Here is a 19,258-nt window from a genome sequence, read left to right as displayed (position 1 = left end):
CAATAAACTCCCTTAAATGTTGTATTAAAAATCTACAATTAAAATTAAAAGTTCAACTTGTCTTGTGTTAAGAAGAACCTCTTCTTGTTTATATTCTTAGTCAAGAAGAAATTTTAAATGATTTTAAATTATTTAAATTTATTTTTAAATAAAGTGATTCCAGTTTATTTCCTAAAAGTCAAAACTTAATATGCTTTGTTCTGTTAGCATTTTTCTCCCATAGCTGGTAACTGAATCCACAAAGGGCAAAATCACCCAAACAGCATCAGAGAAACAGAGCTTGATGGCAAGTCTCTGTGACTTAACAAAAAACACGTTTAACTTTTTAAATACCTGGTGAGGAGGTTGCTTGGTGTCCCGTACACAAAGCTCGTTTCCATCTAAGGGGAAAGCACAGGACTGCCCACTGCAGGCGAGCTGAACGTGGGATGCGGACTTCTTGGAATCCACCAGGTATTTTTCCACGACTCTATCACTTGCGTGGCCATCATTCATGGAGAAAATCTCTTGTGGTTCTTCCATCTTCAACCTGAAACACAAAGTACAGGTAAGAGGACTATGGGTATGGTATTTCATGCAGAGGACAGTCTGTTGTTTACTCATAATCACCAGTATGATCACACACACATGTCACACCTGGTGACTCGTCTTCCCTCCCCACCCCCAAGAAAAAGAAAATCACTCACACCCCGGAGGTTCCCTGTCATGCCTGCTCACTGCTCCCACGGGCTTTCAAGTTAAGCAGACCTCGGTTCCAGCGCCACGGCTCCCACTGATTAGACGCTGCTTCGACGCGGAGCGCCTGCTCGCCCACTGGGAGCGGAGGGAACGCCACCCTCGCAGAGGCCTCGTGAGGACCAAACGACGCTCCAGCACCGGCACCGAGAAGTGCTTTCGGTGAGCCACGACCAAAATCGAAGGCTGTTACCAACGATTAAGATGCAAAGTTATGTTCTACACTGATGAACAAAGTCCGTGGTCAACTACAACACAAATCCACACCCGTTGCGCATCTGGGACTCGTTCAACTAGTTCACAACCTTCTAGGTCGTTAAAGTTGGTTATCTCAGCGTATACAACCACTGGTTCACTGGCTGTGTCTCATAAAGCATCAATCAGTGACACACGGACAGACATGGAAACAGTCTCAGACCTGCCCCACTTCACAGTCAGTAACTTCGTAATGGCGAGCAGGTTATACACACGCGGCAGTAGCCCTGGGTCACCCCTGATTCCGCGCCGCCTCACGGGCCCCAGACACACCTGAGGCCTCAGCTATAAAGGCGTGAGCGAAGCGCCTAGCCATCCGGTCACCAAGCTGGCTGTTCAGATTCAAAGAACCCAGCCATGTGGTCGCCGCGCTGGCTGTGTGGGCTCGGCCTGGGCAGGCCTCACGGGGAAGTGGTAGTTAGGACAGGAGACGACTCTGGACAGCGACCCGCGGAGAGGGGGCGGGGCTCAGAAGCGGGGGGAGCTGATGCTCCGAGGGGAGAGCCTGGGATGCTCGCCGCCCGACAGACCGCAGAGCTGGGCTCATCCTTATGCTCAGGTGACCCTGGGGAGCTACTGACGGCTGCTGAACAAAGAACTGAGACAATCGGGGCTGCCCGTCCGGAAACGCACACGTCCATCTGGCCGCAGCCCCGGGGGTCAGAGTCGAGAGGGGCTGGGTGGGGAGGATGGGGGAAAGCCAAGCCCAGGCCGGGGGTCTGGCCCAGAGAGCCTGCTCAGTGGCTCTGCAGGACAACGGAAGGCCAGCCAGCACCTCAGTTCCCACCCTCTCCTTCCCTTGCAGACCCTTCCTGTGCCCACATTTCTCTTAACTGCACAACCGTTTTCCTAGTTTCCAAGTTTCCAGGCACAAAGCTTGAGTGAATATTAATTCCTTCCTCTTTTTGCCCTCCTATCCAATCCATGTCCAGCCCTTTCTTTCTTCGTGGGGAATTTCAGATTTGTCCCTCAAACACCCAGCGAGTGAAGGGTCATGCCGATCCTAAAGGTATAATCTGCTGTGGACACCTGGTGGATTACCTGCCAAAATTGCAGTGATTCTCTGTCTCGGGGGCCAGAATCCCATTAGCACAGAGGCCAAGAACGCGGAAGCGGAGGGCAGGCGGGAGGCTGCCGTGGGCTGGGGAGCAGAGGACGCGCTGTGTAGAGAAGAGCAGGACTGGGGCTGGGCTGCCGGGTCCCAGCATTTGGTTCTACTCCTTCTGTCTTGGATTTGGTGGGGTTTCCCTTCGTCTAGGCTATTCTGTTATTTCCAACCAGAGAGCCCGAAATAATGGACTATCTGATTTCATTCCAACTGTGAAAAGAAACAGCACACAATCTGAGACAGCAGGAGCGCAGGACCTCAGCGGTGGGAAGTTCACCATCAGAGGGGACCGGCCGAGGGGCCTCAGGCTGGGGCTCCCAGGCAGCACCCACCCGCACGACGAGGCCACTTCATGGAGGGTGACCCCCCAGCATACACCTCCTGGGTCGATGGGTGGGGCTGTAATCACCTCCCAGCCTGCAGGTGCAGGGGTCGCGATTTAACAAGACAAAGCAGACAAACAAAACCATGCTACCTAAGAAACTCTGTTGGAAATAACCCCAGAGAAGGCAGGAAGCACTTCCAATAGGAGGTGGATAGAAGGCCTTATTTTAGCACCTGTAAGGCCAGACACCAGACCCAGTCAGGCCTTGTGTGCGCCCCGATCTCCCCAGGACACACATTCTCTGCAGTAATAAATCAGAGACTTTGAAAGACTTGAGAAGCCTGCGATGTTTGGAGAAAAACAAAAATAAAATGTGTTGAATATTTTAAACCACATTCTTCTCTAATTTACAAATTGGTTTTACTTACTTATTTTACATTTTCCAAGATACAGTAATGAGCTTCATATAAAAAATAGCTAAATGTTTCAAAGTTACCATGATTTCCTTTGCAAGTTTTATAATTTTAAAGTACCCAGTGCCTAGCACTGCCGGCACATGGAAGTGATGGGTGTACGTGTCCCCAGTGGATGAAAGGAAGTTACTGTGCCTCCTTCCACTGTGTTTTGAAAGCATAAACATTTCAAGAAACAGATGAAATAATATATCAAAAGTCACAATTGTTTCAAAATTTTTAAGAATCCACCCATCAAACTGTGATAAACTGTATGGTATTTGTCTTATTTCAACTGTCTTAATCTCTTCTGTAATTCCTATAGAATTTAGCACCATGATTTGCAAATAGTACTTTCATAGATATTAACATGTAGATTTGTGTTTATCAATAATACATTATACCATTTAATTCTTACGATAACCCTTTAAAATGGTTATATTTTTTCCCATTTTCCAGAGAACAAAATCAGAAAGATTAGAAAGTGATAAGTCTCGTCAGTGGAATCGCCACACCTACACTTTGTGACTCGTGGTGGGTGGCACCTCCACCAGGTGCTTTTATGTAACCTCACAGCCCATCTGGTCCCAGAAAGCGTTGCCTCAGCAGAGAAGGAAACACACTGAGGGGAGGAGTGTGGGTCTGTGGTCTGCCACTCAGGGCCACCTCAGTGGCTTGGCATCTATGCCCACAGTGGCAGGTGACCATGCTCGGAGCTGCCACCTCCAAACCTACTCACCCTATTTATTCTGACTTGAGCCCCAAGAGGATTTGCCAACCCTCGGGACCAAATGCACGGTTTGGGCTGCTCTCTCCCAGGACATAGATGTGGTTTTCCTTTGCACTGAGTTGCAGCCCATCACAACTAATTCTAACCAACAGGCTGAGCAGAGCCCAGGACAGAACTCTGGACAGACAGCTGAGCTGGCATACAGTACGAAGGAATATCACCCTGAGTGTAAGAAACAGACCATTTTAATTTTCAGGGACTAGACAAACACTTGGAAAATAATAGCAAAAACCAATGAATTTCAGATGGATTGCAGGTTACCAAACACCATTAAAAAATAAAAAACAACTAAGGGTTCAAGATGGTGGAGTAGAAGGACGTGCGCTCACTCCCTCTTGCGAGAGCACCGGAATCACAACCAACTGCTGAACAACCATCGACAGGAAGACACTGCAACTCACTAAAAAAGACACCCCACATCCAAAGACAAAGGAGAAGCCACAATGAGACGGCAGGAGGGGCACAACCACAGTGAAATCAAACCCCATAACTGCTGGGTGGGTGACTCACAAACTGGAGAACACTTATACCACAGAAGTCCACCCGCTGGAGTGAAGGTTCTGAGCCCCACGTCAGGCTTCCCAACCTGGGGGTCTGGCAACGTGAGTAGGAATTCCTAGAAAATCAGACTTTGAAAGCTAGCGGGATTTGATTGTAGGACTTCGACAGGACTGGGGGAAACAGAGACTACACTCTTGGAGGGCACACACAAAGTAGTGTGCGCATCGGGACCCAGGGAAGGAGCACTGACCCCATAGGAGACTGAACCAGACCTACCTGCTAGTGTCGGAGGGTCTCCTGCAGAGGCGGGGGTGGCTCTGTCTCACCATGAGGACAAGGACACTGGCAGCAGAAGTTCTGGGAAGTACTCCTTGGCGTGAGCCCTCCCAGAGTCCGCCATTAGCCCCACCAAAGAGCCCAGGTAGGCTCCAGGGTTGGGTCACCTCAGGCCAAACAACCAACAGGGAGGGAACCCAGCCCCACCCATCAGCAAACAAGAAGATTAAAGTTTTACTGAGCTCTGCCCACCAGGGAAACACCCAGCTCTATGCACCACCAGTCCCTCCCATCAGGAAATTTGCACAAGCCTCTTAGATAGCCTCATCCACCAGAGAGCAGACAGGAGAAGCAAGAAGAACTACAATCCTGCAGCCTGTGGAACAAAAACCACATTCACAGAAAGAGAGACAAGATGAAAAGGCAGAGGGCTATGTACCAGATGAAGGAACAAGATAAAACCCCAGAAAAACAACTAAATGAAGTGGAGATAGGCAACCTCCCAGAAAAAGTATTCAGAATAATGATAGTGAAGATGATGCAGGACCTCAGAAAAAGAATGGAGGAAAAGATCGAGAAGATGCAAGAAATGTATAACAAACACCCAGAAGAATGAAAGAACAAATGGAGATGAACAATACAATTACTGAAATGAAAAATACTCTAGAAGGAGTCAACAGCAGAATAACTGAGGCAGAAGAACAGATAAGTGACCTGGAAGACAGAATGGTGGAATTCCCTGCCGTGGAACAGAATAAAGAAAAAAGAATGAAAAGAAATGAAGACAGACTAAGAGAACTCTGGGACAACATTAAATGCAACAACATTTGCATTATAGGGGTCCCAGAAGGAGAAGAGAGAGAGAAAGGGCCCGAGAAAATATTTGAAGAGATTATAGTCAAAAACTTCCCTAACAGGGGAAAGGAAATAGCCACCCAAGTCCAGGAAGCACAGAGATTCCCAGGCAGGATAAATCCAAGGAGAAACACGACAAGACACATAGTAATCAAACTGACAAAAATTAAAGACAAAGAAAAATTACTGAAAGCAACAAGGGAAAAATGACAAATAATGTACAAGGGAACTCCCATAAGGTTAACAGCTGATTTCTCAGCAGAAAGTCTACAAGCCATAAGGGAGTAGCACGATATATTTAAAGTGATGAAAGGGAAGAAACTACATCCAAGATTACTCTACGCAGCAAGGATCTCATTCAGATTCGACGGAGAAATCAAAAGCTTTACAGACAAGCAAAAGCTAAGAGAATTAAGCACCACCAAACCAGCTCTACAACAAATGCTAAAGGAACTTCTCTAGGCAGGAAACACAAGAGAAGAAAGGGCCTACAAAAACAAACCCACAGGGCTTCCCTGGTGGCACAGTGGTTGAGAAACTGCCTGCTAATGCAGGGGACACGGGTTCGAGCCCTGGTCTGGGAAGATCCTACATGCCACGGAGCAACTAGGATCGTGAGCCACAGTTACTGAGCCTGCGCGTCTGGAGCCTGTGCTCCGCAACAAGACAGGCCGCGATAATGAGAGGCCCGCGCACCACGATGAAGAGTGGCCCCCCACTTGCCACAACTAGAGAAAGCCCTCGCACAGAAGCAAAGACCCAACACAGCCATAAATATAAATAAATAAATAATTTAAAATAGCTTAAAAAAAACCCATAACAATTAAGTAAATATTAATAGGAACATACATATCAATAATTACCTTAAACATGAATGGATTAAATGCTCCAACCAAAAGACACAGACTGGCTGAATGGATACAAAAACAAGATCCGTATATATGCTGTCTACAAGAGACCCACTTCAGACCTAGGGACACATACAGACTGAAAGTGAGGGGATGGAAAAAGATATTCCATGCAAATGGAAATCAAAAGAAAGCTGGAGTAGCAATACTCATATCAGATAAAATAGACTTTAAAATAAAGAATGTTCCAAGAGACAAGGAAGGACACTACATAATGATCAAGGGATCAATCCAAGAAGATATAACAATTATAAATATTTATGCACCCAACATAGGAGCAACTCAGTACATAAGGCAACTGCTAACAGCTATAAAAGAGGAAATTGACAGTAACACAATAATAGTGGGGGACTTTAACACCTCACTTACACCAATGGACAGATCATCCAAACAGAAAATTAATAAGGAAACAGAAGCTTTAAATGACACAATAGACCAGATAGATTTAATTGATATTTATAGGACATTCCATCCAAAAACAGCAGATTACACTTTCTTCTCAAGTGCACATGGAACATTCTCCAGGATAGATCACATCTTGGGTCACAAATCAAGCCTCAGTAAATTTAAGAAAACTGAAATCATATTAAGCATCTTTTCTGACCACAACACTATGAGATTAGAAATCAATTACAGGGAAAAAAAAACACAAACACATGGAGGCTAAACAATTCATTACTAAATAACCAAGAGATCACTGAAGAAATCAAAGAGGAAATCAAAAAACACCTAGAGACAAATGACAATGAAAACACGATGATCCAAAACCTATGGGATGCAGCAAAAGCAGTTCTAAGAGGGAAGTTTAGAGCAATACAAGCCTACCTCAAGAAACAAGAAAAATCTCAAATAAACAATCTAACCTTACACCTAAAGGAACTAGAGAAAGAAGAACAAACAAAGCCCAAAGTTAGTAGAAGGAAAGAAATCATAAAGATCAGAGCAGAAATAAATGAAAAAGAAACAAAGAAAACAATAGCAAAGATCAATAAAACTAAAAGCTGGTTCTTTGAGAAGATAAACAAAATTGATAAACCATTAGCCAGACTCATCAAGAAAAAGAGGGAGAGGACTCAAGTCAATAAAATTAGAAATGAAAAAGGAGAAGTTACAACAGACACCACAGAAATACAAAGCATCCTAAGAGACTACTACAAGCAACTCTATGCCAATAAAATGGACAACCTGGAAGAAATGAACAAATTCTTAGAAAGGTATAACCTTCCAAGACTGACCCAGGAAGAAATAGAAAATATGAACAGACCAATCACAAGTAATGAAATTGAGACTGTGATTAAAAGTCTTCCAACAAACAAAAGTCCAGGACCAGATGGCTTCACAGGTGAATTCTATCGAACATTTAGAGAAGACCTAACACCCATCCTTCTCAAACTCTACCAAACAATTGCAGAGGAAGGAACACTCCCAAACTCATTCTATGAGGCCACCATCACCCTGATACCAAAACCAGACAAAGATACTACAAAAAAGAGAATTACAGACCAATATCACTGATGAATACAGATGCAAAAGTCCTCAACAAAATACTAGCAAACAGAATCCAACAACACATTAAAAGGATCACACACCATGATCAAGCAGGATTTATCTCAGGGATGCAAGGATTCTTCAATATATATGCAAATCAATCAATGTGATACACCATATTAACAAACTGAAGAATAAAAACCTTATGATCATCTCAATAGATGCAGAAAAAGCTTATGACAAAATTCAACTCCCATTTATGATAAAAACTCTCCAGAAAGTGGGCATAGAGGGAACCTACCTCAACATAATAAAGGCCATATACGACAAACCCACAGCAAACATCATTCTCAATGGTGAAAAACTGAAAGCATTTCCTCTAAGATCAGGAACAAGACAAGGATGTCCACTCTCACCACTATTATCCAACATAGTTTTGGAAGTCCTAGCCACGGCAATCAGAGAAGAAAAAGAAAGAAAAGGAATACAAATTGGAAAAGAAGAAGTAAAACTGTCACTGTTTGCGGATGACATGATACTGAGAATCCTAAACATGCCACCAGAAAACTACTAGAGCTAATCAATGAATCTGGTAAAGCTGCAGGATACAAAATTAATGCACAGAAATCTCTTGCATTCCTATACACTAATGATGAAAAATCTGAAAGAGAAATTAAGGAAACACTCCCATTTACCATTACAACAAACAGAATAAAATACCTAGGAATAAACCTACCTAGGGAGAAAAAAGACCTGTATGCAGAAAACTATAAAACACTGATGAAAGGAATTAAAGATGATACCAACAGATGGAGAGATATACCATGTTCTTGGATTGGAAGAATCAATATTGTGAAAATGACTATACTACCCAAAGCAATCTACAGATTCAATGCAACCCCTATCAAATTACCAATGGCATTTTTTACGGAACTAGAACAAAAAATCTCAAAATTTGTATGGAGACACAAAAGACCCCGAATAGCCAAAGCAGTCTTGAGGGGAAAAAACAGAGCTGGAGGAATCAGACTACCTGACTTCGGACTATACTACAAAGCTACAGTAATCAAAACAATATGGTACTGGCATAAAAACAGAAATATAGATCAATGGAACAGGATAGAAAGCCCAGAGGTAAACCCACGCACCTATGGTCAACTAATCTATGACAAAGGAGGCAAGGATATACAATAGAGAAAGACAGTCTCTTCAATAAGTGGTGCTGGGAAAACTGGACAGCTACATGTAAAAGAATGAAATCAGAACACTCCCTAACACCATACACAAAAATAAACTCAAAATGGATTAGAGACCTAAATGTAAGACTGGACACTATAAAACTCAGAGAGGAAAACATGGGAAGAACATTCTTTGACATAAATCATAGCAAGATCTTTTTTGATCCACCTCCTAGAGTAATGGAAATAAAAACAATAAACAAATGGGACCTAATGAAACTTAAAAGCTTTTGCAAAGCAAACTACAAACGAGACAAAACGACAACCCTCAGAATGGGAGAAAATATTTGCAAACGAATCAACGGACAAAGGATTAATCTCCAAAATATATAAACAGCTCATGCAGCTCAATAGTAAAAAAAAACAAACAACCCTATCCAAAAGTGGGCAGAAGACCTAAATAGACATTTCTCCAAAGAAGACATACAGATGGCCAAGAAGCACATGAAAAGCTGCTCAATGTCACTAATTATTAGAGAAATGCAAATCAAAACTACAATGAGTTATCACCTCACGCCATTTAGAATGGGCATCATCAGAAAATCCACAAACAACAAATGCTGGAGAGGTGTGGAGAAAAGGGAACCCTCTTGCACTGTTGGTGGGAATGTAAATTGATACAGCCACTATGGAGAACAGTATGGAGGTTCCTTAAAAAACTAAAAATAAAATTACCATATGATCCAGCAATCCCACTACTGGGCATATACCCAGAGAAAACCATAATTCAAAAAGACACATGCACCCCAATGTTTATTGCAGCATTATTTATAATAGCCAGGACATGGAAGCAACTTAAGTGTCCATCGACAGACGAATGGATAAAGAAGATATGGCACATATATATAATGGAATATTACTCAGCCATAAAAAGGAACGAAATTGGGTCATTTGTAGACACGTGGATGGATCTAGAGACTGTCATACAGAGTGAAGTAAGCAGAAAGAGATAAACAAATATCGTATATTAACGCATATATGTGGAACCTAGAAAAATGGTACAGATGAACCAGTTTGCTGGGCAGAAATAGAGACACAGATGTAGAGAACAAATGTATGGACACCAAGGGGGGAAAGTGGTGGTGGGGGGGGGGGGGAATGAATTGGGAGATTGGGATTGACATGTATACACTAATATGTATAAAATGGATAACTAATGAGAATCTGCTGTATAAAAAAAATAAATTAAATAAAATTCAAAAATTCAAAAATAAAATAAAATAAAATAAAAAACAAAGAGAAAAAGTATCAAAAAAATCTGAAACAATAAAGACAAAGAATCAACATCCTGTCAATTGAAGAAAAACGCACAACCTAAAAGTTGAGAGTTAAGTTTTATTCGGGGAACTTACTGAGGACTATAGCCTGGGAGGCAGCCTCTCACATGGGTCTGAGGACCTGCTCCAAAGTGGTCAGGGAAGAGCCAGGATATACAGGAGTTTTTGCTGAAAAAAAAACCAAAACAAACAAACGAACAAGAAACCTGTAGCCGAACAATGAAAGATTACTGCTAATCACAAAGAACAGACATCTGAAGTTAATGCTTTTCATGCTTTTATATACATAGGAAGATGCAAGAGTCTAGGCTCGTTGAAATCATTCCTTAGGTATGCACCTTACCTACCTAGGGCCAGTACCCTGGTTTTCCCCATCCTGAGTCCCCTCAGGGTGCACGGTGGCAGACGGCTTAATGGCAGACAACATTCATTGTTTACTGGGATGGCAAGTGACATTCTTTATCCACTATCCTTAAAAATTAGAGAGCTATTATAAATAAGTGAGAAAAAGCTTAAAACCCATTATCCTGCAGCCAGGAAAACATCCCTTTTGAGGCTAAAATCTGTATGATTTCTTTCCTTCTGCTAACTTTGAGTTTTGTTTGTTCTTCTTTCTCTAGTTCCTTTAGGTGTAAGGTTAGATTGTTTATTTGAGATTTTTCTTGTTTCTTGAGGTAGGACTGTATTGCTATAAACTTCCCTCATAGAACTGCTTTTGCTGCATCAAATAGGTTTTGGGTTGTCATGTTTTCATTGTCATTTGTTTCTAGGTATTTTTTTATTTCTTCTTTGATTTCTTCAGTGGTCTCTTGGTTATTCAGCAGCGTATTGTTTAGCCTCCATGTGTTTGTATTTTTTACAGTTTTTTTCCTGTAATTGATATCTAGTCTCATAGCGTTGTGGTCAGAAAAGATACCTGATACAATTTCAATTTTCTTAAATTTACTAAGGCTTGATTTGTGAGCCAAAATATGGTCTATCCTGGAGAATGTTCCATGTGCACTTGAGAAGAAAGTGTATTCTGTTGTTTTTCGGATGGAATGTCCTATAAATGTCAATTAAGTCCATCTTATTTCATGTGTCATTAAAAGCTTGTGTTTCCTTATTAATTTTCAATTTGGATGATCTGTCCATTGGTGAAAGTGGGGTGTTAAAGTCCCCTACTATTATTGTGTTACTGTCAATTTCCTCTTTTATGGCTGTTAGCAGTTGCCTTATGTATTGAGTTGCTCCTATGCTGGGTGCATAAATATTTATAATTGTTATATCTTCTTGGATTGATCCCTTGATCATCATAGAGTGTCCTTCTTTGTCTCTTGTAATAGTTTTTATTTTAAAATCTATTTTGTCTGACATGAGAATTGCTACTCCAGCTTTCTTTTGATTTCCATTTGCATGGAATATCTTTTTCCATCCCCTCACTTTCAGTCTGTATGTGTCCCTAGGTCTGAAGTGGGTCTCTTGTAGACAGCATATATATGGATCTTGTTTTTGTATCCATTCAGCCAGTCTGTGTCTTTTGGTTGGAGCATTTAATCCATTTATATTTAAGTTAATTATTGATATATATGTTCCTATTACCATTTTCTTAATTGTTTTGAGTTTGTTTCTGTAGGTCTTTTCCTTCTCTTGAGTTTCCCGCCTAGAGAAGTTCCTTTAGCGTTTGTTGTAGAGCTGGTTTGGTGGTGCTGAATTCTCTTAACTTTTGCTTGTCTGTAAAGTTTTTAATTTCTCCATCAAATCTGAATGAGATCCTTGCTGGGTAGAGTAATCTTGGTTGTAGGTTCTTCCCTTTCATCACTTTAAATATGTCCTGCCACTCCCTTCTGGCTTGCAGAGTTTCTGCTGAAAGATCAGCTGTTAACCTTATGGGGATTCCCTTGTATGTTATTTGTTGCTTTTCGCTTGCTGCTTTTAATATATTTTCTTTGTATTTAATTTTGATAGTTTGATTAATATGTATCTGGGTGTATTTCTCTTTGGGTTTATCCTGTATGGTACTCTCTGTGCTTCCTGGACTTGGGTGGCTATTTCCTTTCCCCTGTTAGGGAAGTTTTTGACTATAATCTCTTCAAATATTTTCCCAGACCCTTTCTTTTTCTCTTCTTCTTCTGGGACCCCTATAATTCGAATGTTGGTGTGTTTAATGTTGTCCCAGGGGTCTCTGAGACTGCCTTCAATTCTTTTCATTCTTTTTTCTTTACTCTGTGCCCTGGAAGTTATTTCCACCATTTTATCTTCCAGCTCACTTATCCGTTCTTCTGCCTCAGTTATTCTGCTATTGATTCCTTCTAGAGTATTTTTAATTTCAGTAATTGTGTCGTTCATCACTGTTTGTTTGCTCCTTAGTTCTTCTAGATCCTTGTTAAATGTTTCTTGTATTTTCTCCATTCTGTTTCTGAGATTTTGGATCATCTTTACTATCATTACTCTGAATTCTTTTTCAGGTAGGTTGCCTATTTTGTCTTTATTTATTTGGTCTTGTAGGTTTTTATCTTGGTCCTTCATCTATAACATATTTTTCTGTCGTTTCATTTTTTTTTTTTTTTTTGATGGGTGGAGCTGTATTCCCGTCTTACTGGTTGTTTGGCCTGAGACGTCCAGCACTGGAGTTTGCAGGCAGTTGGATAGAGCCGGGTCTTGGTGCTGAGATGAGGACCTCTGGGAGGCCTCACATCGATTAATATTCCCTGGGGTCTGAGGTTCTCTGTCAGTCCAGCAGTTTGGACTCGGAGCTCCCACCACAGGCGCTTGGGCCCAACCTCCGGCCTGGGAACTGAGGTCCCACAAGCTTTGTGGAAAGAAAGAAAGAAAGAGAGAGAGAGAGGGAGGGTGGGAGGGAGAGAGAGAGAAAGAAAGAAAAAGAAAGAAAGAAAAGAAAGAAAAGAAAGAAAGAAAGAAAGAAAGAAAGAAGCCGTACAATATCAAAGAATAGAAAACAAAATAAAATTAGAAAGATAAAAAACATATTAGGAAAAATAAAACTATAATTGAAACAACCAGTCGCTCGGGGTTCCTCCTATCCCCTTTGGTGTCCGTGGTCCCCCACCGGTGCCTGGTAGGTGCCCTAGTTGTGCGGAGACGCGAATTCCGCAGCCTCCTAGTACGTCTTCTTCTCCTGCTAGTTTTTCACCAAAAAACCCCTTCCACTTTCTCCCTACAGCCAAACCACATTTCCTGGCCTCTCTGGAAGTCACACAACCCAGCTGAACGCAGGGAGAAGTTGCAGCCCTACGCACAGCTCGGCCCCAGCGGCATGAGCCTCCGTCCACCGGAACACCAAGAGACAGCGCGCTTAGTGGAAAGCACCTGGTCACCTGAGCTGCTACCCAGTAGGGCTCCCCTGACCAGCAGCACTGGGTTGGAGTGGTGAAAAGCAGGAAACGAACTTCTACTGTGTCAGGCCCTGAAACGTGAGATTATCTGCAAAAGCCTGCCCAGACGCACGCAGAACCCGGTATGCAGATGGCCCACGGTGACGGAGCATCTGGTTAAACTCCACTTTGTAATGACCTGGAAGGCAGACCCCTCTCTCTGATCCTGTAGCCCTCAAGGAAATGATGGGAAAGAACCAGCATTGGTAGCCCACACTTAAAGTTGGCTCAAGCAAGCAGAAACGAGTGGAAACAAAGTATCCAGAAGCCTGGGGGCTTCAGGGAGGCAAACTGGAATGGGTTGCCCCTCAAAGCGCCAAAGAGACCAGGGACCATCTAGACTCAGCCTTCCCGGAAAGGTCAGGTCAAGGATGGTTACCTTCCCGCTCAAGCCTTTAGTTCCACATAAGCTCCAGGTCTCAGCCATTCAGTTTCAAGAGAGACAGGAGAGCAAGTACGCACAAAGAAAAGAGAAAGTCAGGCTTGAACAGCACAGCCGGCGGGACGGAGGTAGAGCTGCCGGCTGGCAGGCGGAGCTGACAGGATGAACACAGCCAGGAGCCCACGTGCTCCTGGGAGAGCCAGGAGGCCGGAGAAAGGGCACAGCAGGCACGACGGCTGACTGCTTAGGACCGAGCGTCTCTGGGCCCCCGTCTCCACGGCTGCAGGAGAGGGACCACGCCAGCCCCCTCCTCACAGGCCACTTTACACGAGGCCATGGAGGGGAAGGTCTGAGGGGAGGACCACAGGCTTCAGAAAACCACCGTCCGGTCCCCAGGCAGCAGTCAGGGTCCACTTGGGAACCTCCTCCAACACCCACTCCACCCGATTTCAGCACTGCTGTGGACCTGTCTCCCGTAGGAAGGGGAGAGTCTCCGGAGGGGGAGCAGTTCATGGGTCACGGGACCATGAGGAACCACGTCCGGGCCTGACGGGGAGAGCAGTGCATGCTGGGAGTCCTCTGTGTCCTGCTCGCTGCCCTGCCCAGGTTGTGCCCCGGGGAGGTGGGTTCTCCTTGTGGGCTCAGAGCCGAAGCGGACTTCTGGCTTTAGTCAGATAACGGAGGCTGCCCCTGTTCCCCAAGCCATTCCCTTCCCTTCTGGAAACTACAAGATCCAGCTTCCCTTGGAGCTAAGTGCCACCACGTGGTTGAGTTCTGGCCAGGGCAGCAGGAACAAGGGAGTATGTGGGATAAGCAACGTAGGCCACTTACAACCCAGCCCAGAAAACCCTCCCACCCGACTCTCTTCCCTCCCCCCACCCCCTGGCTAGATGGAGAGGCCTTGGAGGGCCTGCTGAGGAGGGACCCACCAGACGGAGAGACGCTGAGGCGCGGCATCCGGCCCGAACAGCCACAAGGACCCTGCGGGCAGGACACATGCTATTATCTGTCAGGGTCCTCTGCCTCTGCACTGGTCTACCCACACTGACAGAAATCCTTTAACCTTTTTCATGTACAAAAGCAATACAATGCAAAATATTTAAACAATGCAAAAATAATAGAGTTGGCCTTTCCCTCTCTACCTCCCCTCCTTGCTGTGTCTTCCCCGTGGAAAATCAATGTAAGAGTCCAATATGCGCATCACAGGAACAAGTCTGAGAGGACACACTACAGTTAGTTTCTAATAAGGTTCTCGTGTATCTCAGGCTACAGAAGCACCTTAGGAAAATCTGGAGACAGTGGCTGCTAGAGAGACCATTGTTTTAAAGTTAAGTCAGTAAATCCCAGAAAGCTAGAGGCTGTACATTCAAGACCCTTTCACTGATACAGCAGAGCATGTAAATTGCACAAAATTAGAAAATCCAGACTAGAAAAAAAAAACAAGGGGCACCACTGTTAAAACCTTGCACATCTCCTTCTGTTTTTTTTTTCTTTGTATAAATGTGTATATGTATATTTTTTAGAAAGAGAAAACTACTCCCTTTTGAGTAAAAAAGATCATAATCTTTCTCTTTTAGCAGCTAAGCCAGCCAGAGATGTGCCAATTTATTCTTGAGTTAGGAAAACATAGTGTGGTAGTCAGACAGCAGGTTGAGTGCCCACAGGCAGCATAATTAAAGTACCCTTAATGGCTTACTTTGTAGCAAAAGAAAATATAAAGTTCTCCACATTCGCCAAAACCAGAGACAGGTTCTAATTCTAGCTCCTCTGAGGACAGAACTAGTATAAAAATGGAGCAATGGCTGATCACGGAGGTATGGGAACACTACCAAATTATACTCAGGCATTCCCGTGACTTTAAGTCCTTTCTTAAGTTATTAAACACTTTAAAAGGTATTACTACTCTTTATATTTAGATGCTTAATTAAAAAAAAAAATTGATACACTCTTTCTGTTGGTCAGGCTGAGGAAAGCCTGATTTTACAAACCTGTGGTTCTTGAAACACAAATTTTGTACTTTTATGACATGTGAATGAAGAACGTTGTCTGCCATATCAGTAAACACAGGATGTTGCAGCCATCAAACCGTCACATTACAGCATCCCAACGGTGCACCCTGAGGGGACTCAGGATGAGAAAACACAGGATACTGGCCCTAGGTAGCTGAAGTGCATATCAAAGGAATGATTTCAGTGAGCCCAGACTCTTGCATCTTCCCATATATAGAAAAGCACTAAATTCCTTAACTTGAGATATCTGGTTTTCTTTAATTGACAGTAATCTTTTGATGTTCTGACTACCTGGTCTTTGTTACAAAAATTCCTACATATCCTGGCCTCCCCCTTGCCTCTTCACAGCCGTCCCTCAGAGTGATCTGAGAGTCCTGTCTCCTGAGCTTGAAGTCCTCAGAATGTCCACCGAATAAAACATAACTCTCACCTTTTAGGTTGTGCATTTTTTTCAGTCCACACCACCATGACTTGTTAGGCAAGCACAAATCATTGACTACCAATAGCAGTAATGATGCTGAAGTTTTAAAGTCAATCTTTTCCAATGATTTAAAATAGATCCAGATGTATCTCTATAACCTACACACTCCCTTGTATTCCAGTCTGATATGCTTTCTTGACAGGAAAATGTTAAACTTGGGAACAGCCCCGGTTCAGTGGGTGTCACAGGTAACCAGATACTTCTTGCAGGAGGAAGTGTTGAGGTCCACTAGTGCCATCTCATCATCAACCCAAACGAGTAACTACCCACCTGGATACAACTTCTCCTAACTTCAGGCAAATCAACCCCCCTAAAAATAATCAGCCTTAAGTCTGTCATGTCTCTTTTACATGCCCAAAGGTGACAGCAAATGTAACTATTCAATGCAGCAACAGACACATTCTTTAACCCAACACATGACAATCTCCTTAGCAACATGACCAACCCACATCTTGTAGCTACTTGGCAGAGTTCAGGTTCTGTAGAAAGGAGCACAAGGGTCATTGCCTGTTTTTAATATTTACACTCCACCTGTTTCCACATAAGTGATTCAGCAAGTTCTAAAATGAAACACAGGAATTGGAATCAACACGAAAGTGTGATACTAAAATGCACATAATCTTTCTTAGGAGAATCTTTTCCAATGGCCAACAGGCGTCCATTAACACCATATTCCAAATTAACAAAATAAATCCTGAATATAAATACAACTTCAGTTTGAAGCTTCTCTTAGGAGCATTTCGAGAAGTAACACGGTTACGAGAAACAGAGAACAGGTACCAGGTGCCCGGACAACGGTCCCTCGGGCGCACCTGTTTCTCACCTGGGGACCCTCTGGGACCTGACGCTGAACTCGCCAAGTGGACGCGCAATCCAGGTGAGCACCCGGCGGCGTAGGACCAGCGCCCCGCCCCCGTCGCCCTGGTTACGAGTCCCCGCAGCTCGGCGCCCTCACCACCTCGGCATTCTCGCGAGAACCCGGAGTCTACGCACTACCCCATTTCCGGCCTTGCCTCACTTCCGGGCGCCGGCCAACTGCCAGCTTTCCTCACTTCCGGGCGCCGTGCCACCTCCGGACGCCTTACTTCCGGGCGCGCCTCACTTCCGGCTCCTCCGGTTCGGCTGCCCGGCCCTCATGCTCCCGGCGCGGCGCTTGCGGGGAGCGGTGGTGAGTCCAGGGGCGGATACCGGACCTGCCGCCCGCGCCCACCCCGGCGGAGCCCTGGGCCCCGAGCCGCCCTCCGCCCGACCCCGCGCTCGGTGGGTCCCCGGCCCACTCCCCTCCTCTGCCCCTCCCGCCCCGCCTTCGCGCGCGTCCTCCTCCCCGCGGGTCCCCTCCCCGGGCCGGGGGCGGGCCTGGCCGCCGAGGTGGCCGGGACCCGCCCGCAGTCTGCGGCTCCGGACGCGCTCAGCGCGTCCTCCCCCTGTCGTGTGTCCGCAGGACAAGTCACAGATGAGGAAGGCACCGCACTAGGCGCCCCAGTCATGGCGGCTCCGTGGAAGAGCGCGCTGCTGCTGCTTCTGGCATCTCAGGCTGTCTCCTCGGTGAACGTCTCTGACGAGGAGGAAGTTCCAGAAGAATGGGTCCTTCTGCACGTTGTTCAGGGTCAGATAGGAGCTGGGAATTACAGCTATTTGAGGTTAAATCATGAGGGGAAGATAGTTCTTAAGATGCAGAGCTTGAAAGGTGATGCGGACCTGTATGTATCCGATAGCACCCTCCACCCGAGCTTTGATGAGTACGACTTACAGTCTGTCACTTGCGGCCAGGACGTGGTTTTCATACCAGCGCACTTCCAGCGCCCCGTGGGAATAGGCATCTATGGACACCCGTCTCACCACGAGAGTGAATTTGAAATGAAAGTGTATTATGATACGACGGTCGAACAGCACCCGTTTGGTGAGACTGCTTATTCAGACGGTACAGACACGAGTCGCAAGCAGGCTTCTGCTCCAGAAGATGCATCTCAAGAAGAGCAATCTGTCCTTTGGACGATATTAATTAGTATTTTGAAATTGGTACTTGAAATTCTTTTTTGATTCTTTGAACATCCTGGGGAGCATAATACCCTTAATCTGTGAAGCTGAGTGCAGTTCGCTGTGGACCTAGCTACTTGTACCTGGTTGGAATTCTGGTTACCTTTCCTAGATGGGGGATGGAAAAATAAAGCCATACAGTTTTGTTACCTCAGTCACCCCAGAAGTATGAAAAGCATCAAGCACGATATTTATTTTCTTTCTAAACATCAAAATTCCTGTAAAAGGAATGTGCATAATAAAATGTTTAAACCCCATTTTGATTAGTTTGTCAGGTGCCTAAACAGATGATTGCAGTGACTTATGAAGTTACAAAGTGTCAGCTTTGAAGAGTTACTAAAAGCAAGTGTGAAATGTAATGATTTCTCCACACTTGCCTGAGCATGGACTGAAGCCCCATGCCTACACCCCAAGCAGGGACAGCACCTCCTGTCCAAACGGGAGTTCCTGGTAGGCAGGTGCCAGTTAAAGACAGGTCTAAACCCAGCTGCACCAAATCTCATCGGGTCATTTGTAATTTTATCATCTTGGGCTCCTATTAAAAGCCTTCCGTTATTAAATAACTTTGCTATGCTACCCATGGTAGACCAGAAAGCATATAGATTAGGAAAATTTCATGAAAATAATAGTAACTTTTAGGCCAACGGAGTAATAAAGTATTTCAAATTAAGCTGCATGATAGTACCACCGAATTTCTGGAAAGAGACACAGTACTAAGAAATAAAGACCTTTTGGAAGATGGAACTACTCTTCTACCTGAAATTGGT

At 44.4% G+C, this 19,258-nt stretch overlaps 2 protein-coding genes across 18 annotated transcripts in view; one reads left to right on the top strand and one right to left on the bottom strand.

Moving 5' to 3' along the window:
* The window catches only part of WDR27 (WD repeat domain 27), a 158,757-nt gene extending 141,344 nt beyond the window's left edge, over positions 1–17,413 (bottom strand). For 12 of the 16 annotated variants that reach the window (XR_009506100.1, XM_059940807.1, XM_059940805.1 and 9 more), the window contains exons 1-4: positions 17,278–17,413; positions 10,284–10,376; positions 2,032–2,308; positions 334–529 (exon numbers count right to left, since the gene is read on the bottom strand). Coding sequence is in view for 15 of the 16 variants with exons in the window: in XM_059940807.1 (XP_059796790.1) it covers positions 334–529; positions 2,032–2,198 (363 nt within the window). In the remaining variant the exon portion in view is untranslated. Of the gene's footprint in view, positions 1–333; positions 530–686; positions 922–2,031; positions 2,309–10,283; positions 10,377–17,277 lie in introns of those variants that run through there. The other 4 variants (XM_059940803.1, XM_059940816.1, XM_059940814.1 and 1 more) reach the window with 4 other exon arrangements.
* A 125-nt stretch (positions 17,414–17,538) lies between these two features.
* C12H6orf120 (chromosome 12 C6orf120 homolog) lies at positions 17,539–19,235 on the top strand. Of its 2 annotated transcripts, none has more exons than XM_059940801.1 (2): positions 17,539–17,622; positions 17,896–19,235. In XM_059940801.1, the coding sequence occupies exon 2, from the start codon at positions 17,940–17,942 to the stop codon at positions 18,492–18,494; it is 555 nt and encodes a 184-aa protein (XP_059796784.1). In that variant the 5' UTR covers positions 17,539–17,622; positions 17,896–17,939; the 3' UTR covers positions 18,495–19,235. The 2 variants fall into 2 exon arrangements, with proteins under 2 accessions (XP_059796784.1, XP_059796783.1); XM_059940800.1 differs by having other exon boundaries at positions 17,541–17,714.
* The last annotated feature ends 23 nt before the right edge of the window (positions 19,236–19,258 follow it).

Source organism: Balaenoptera ricei, chromosome 12 (genome assembly GCF_028023285.1).
Source record: "Balaenoptera ricei isolate mBalRic1 chromosome 12, mBalRic1.hap2, whole genome shotgun sequence".
NCBI classification, from domain to species: Eukaryota; Metazoa; Chordata; class Mammalia; order Artiodactyla; family Balaenopteridae; genus Balaenoptera; species Balaenoptera ricei.
This window is presented reverse-complemented; position numbering and strand designations above follow the sequence as displayed.

Coding starts and splice junctions, on each gene's coding strand:
- C12H6orf120 (XM_059940801.1), top strand. CDS start 17,940: ATGGCGGCTCCGTGGAAGAGCGCGCTGCTGCTGCTTCTGGCATCTCAG.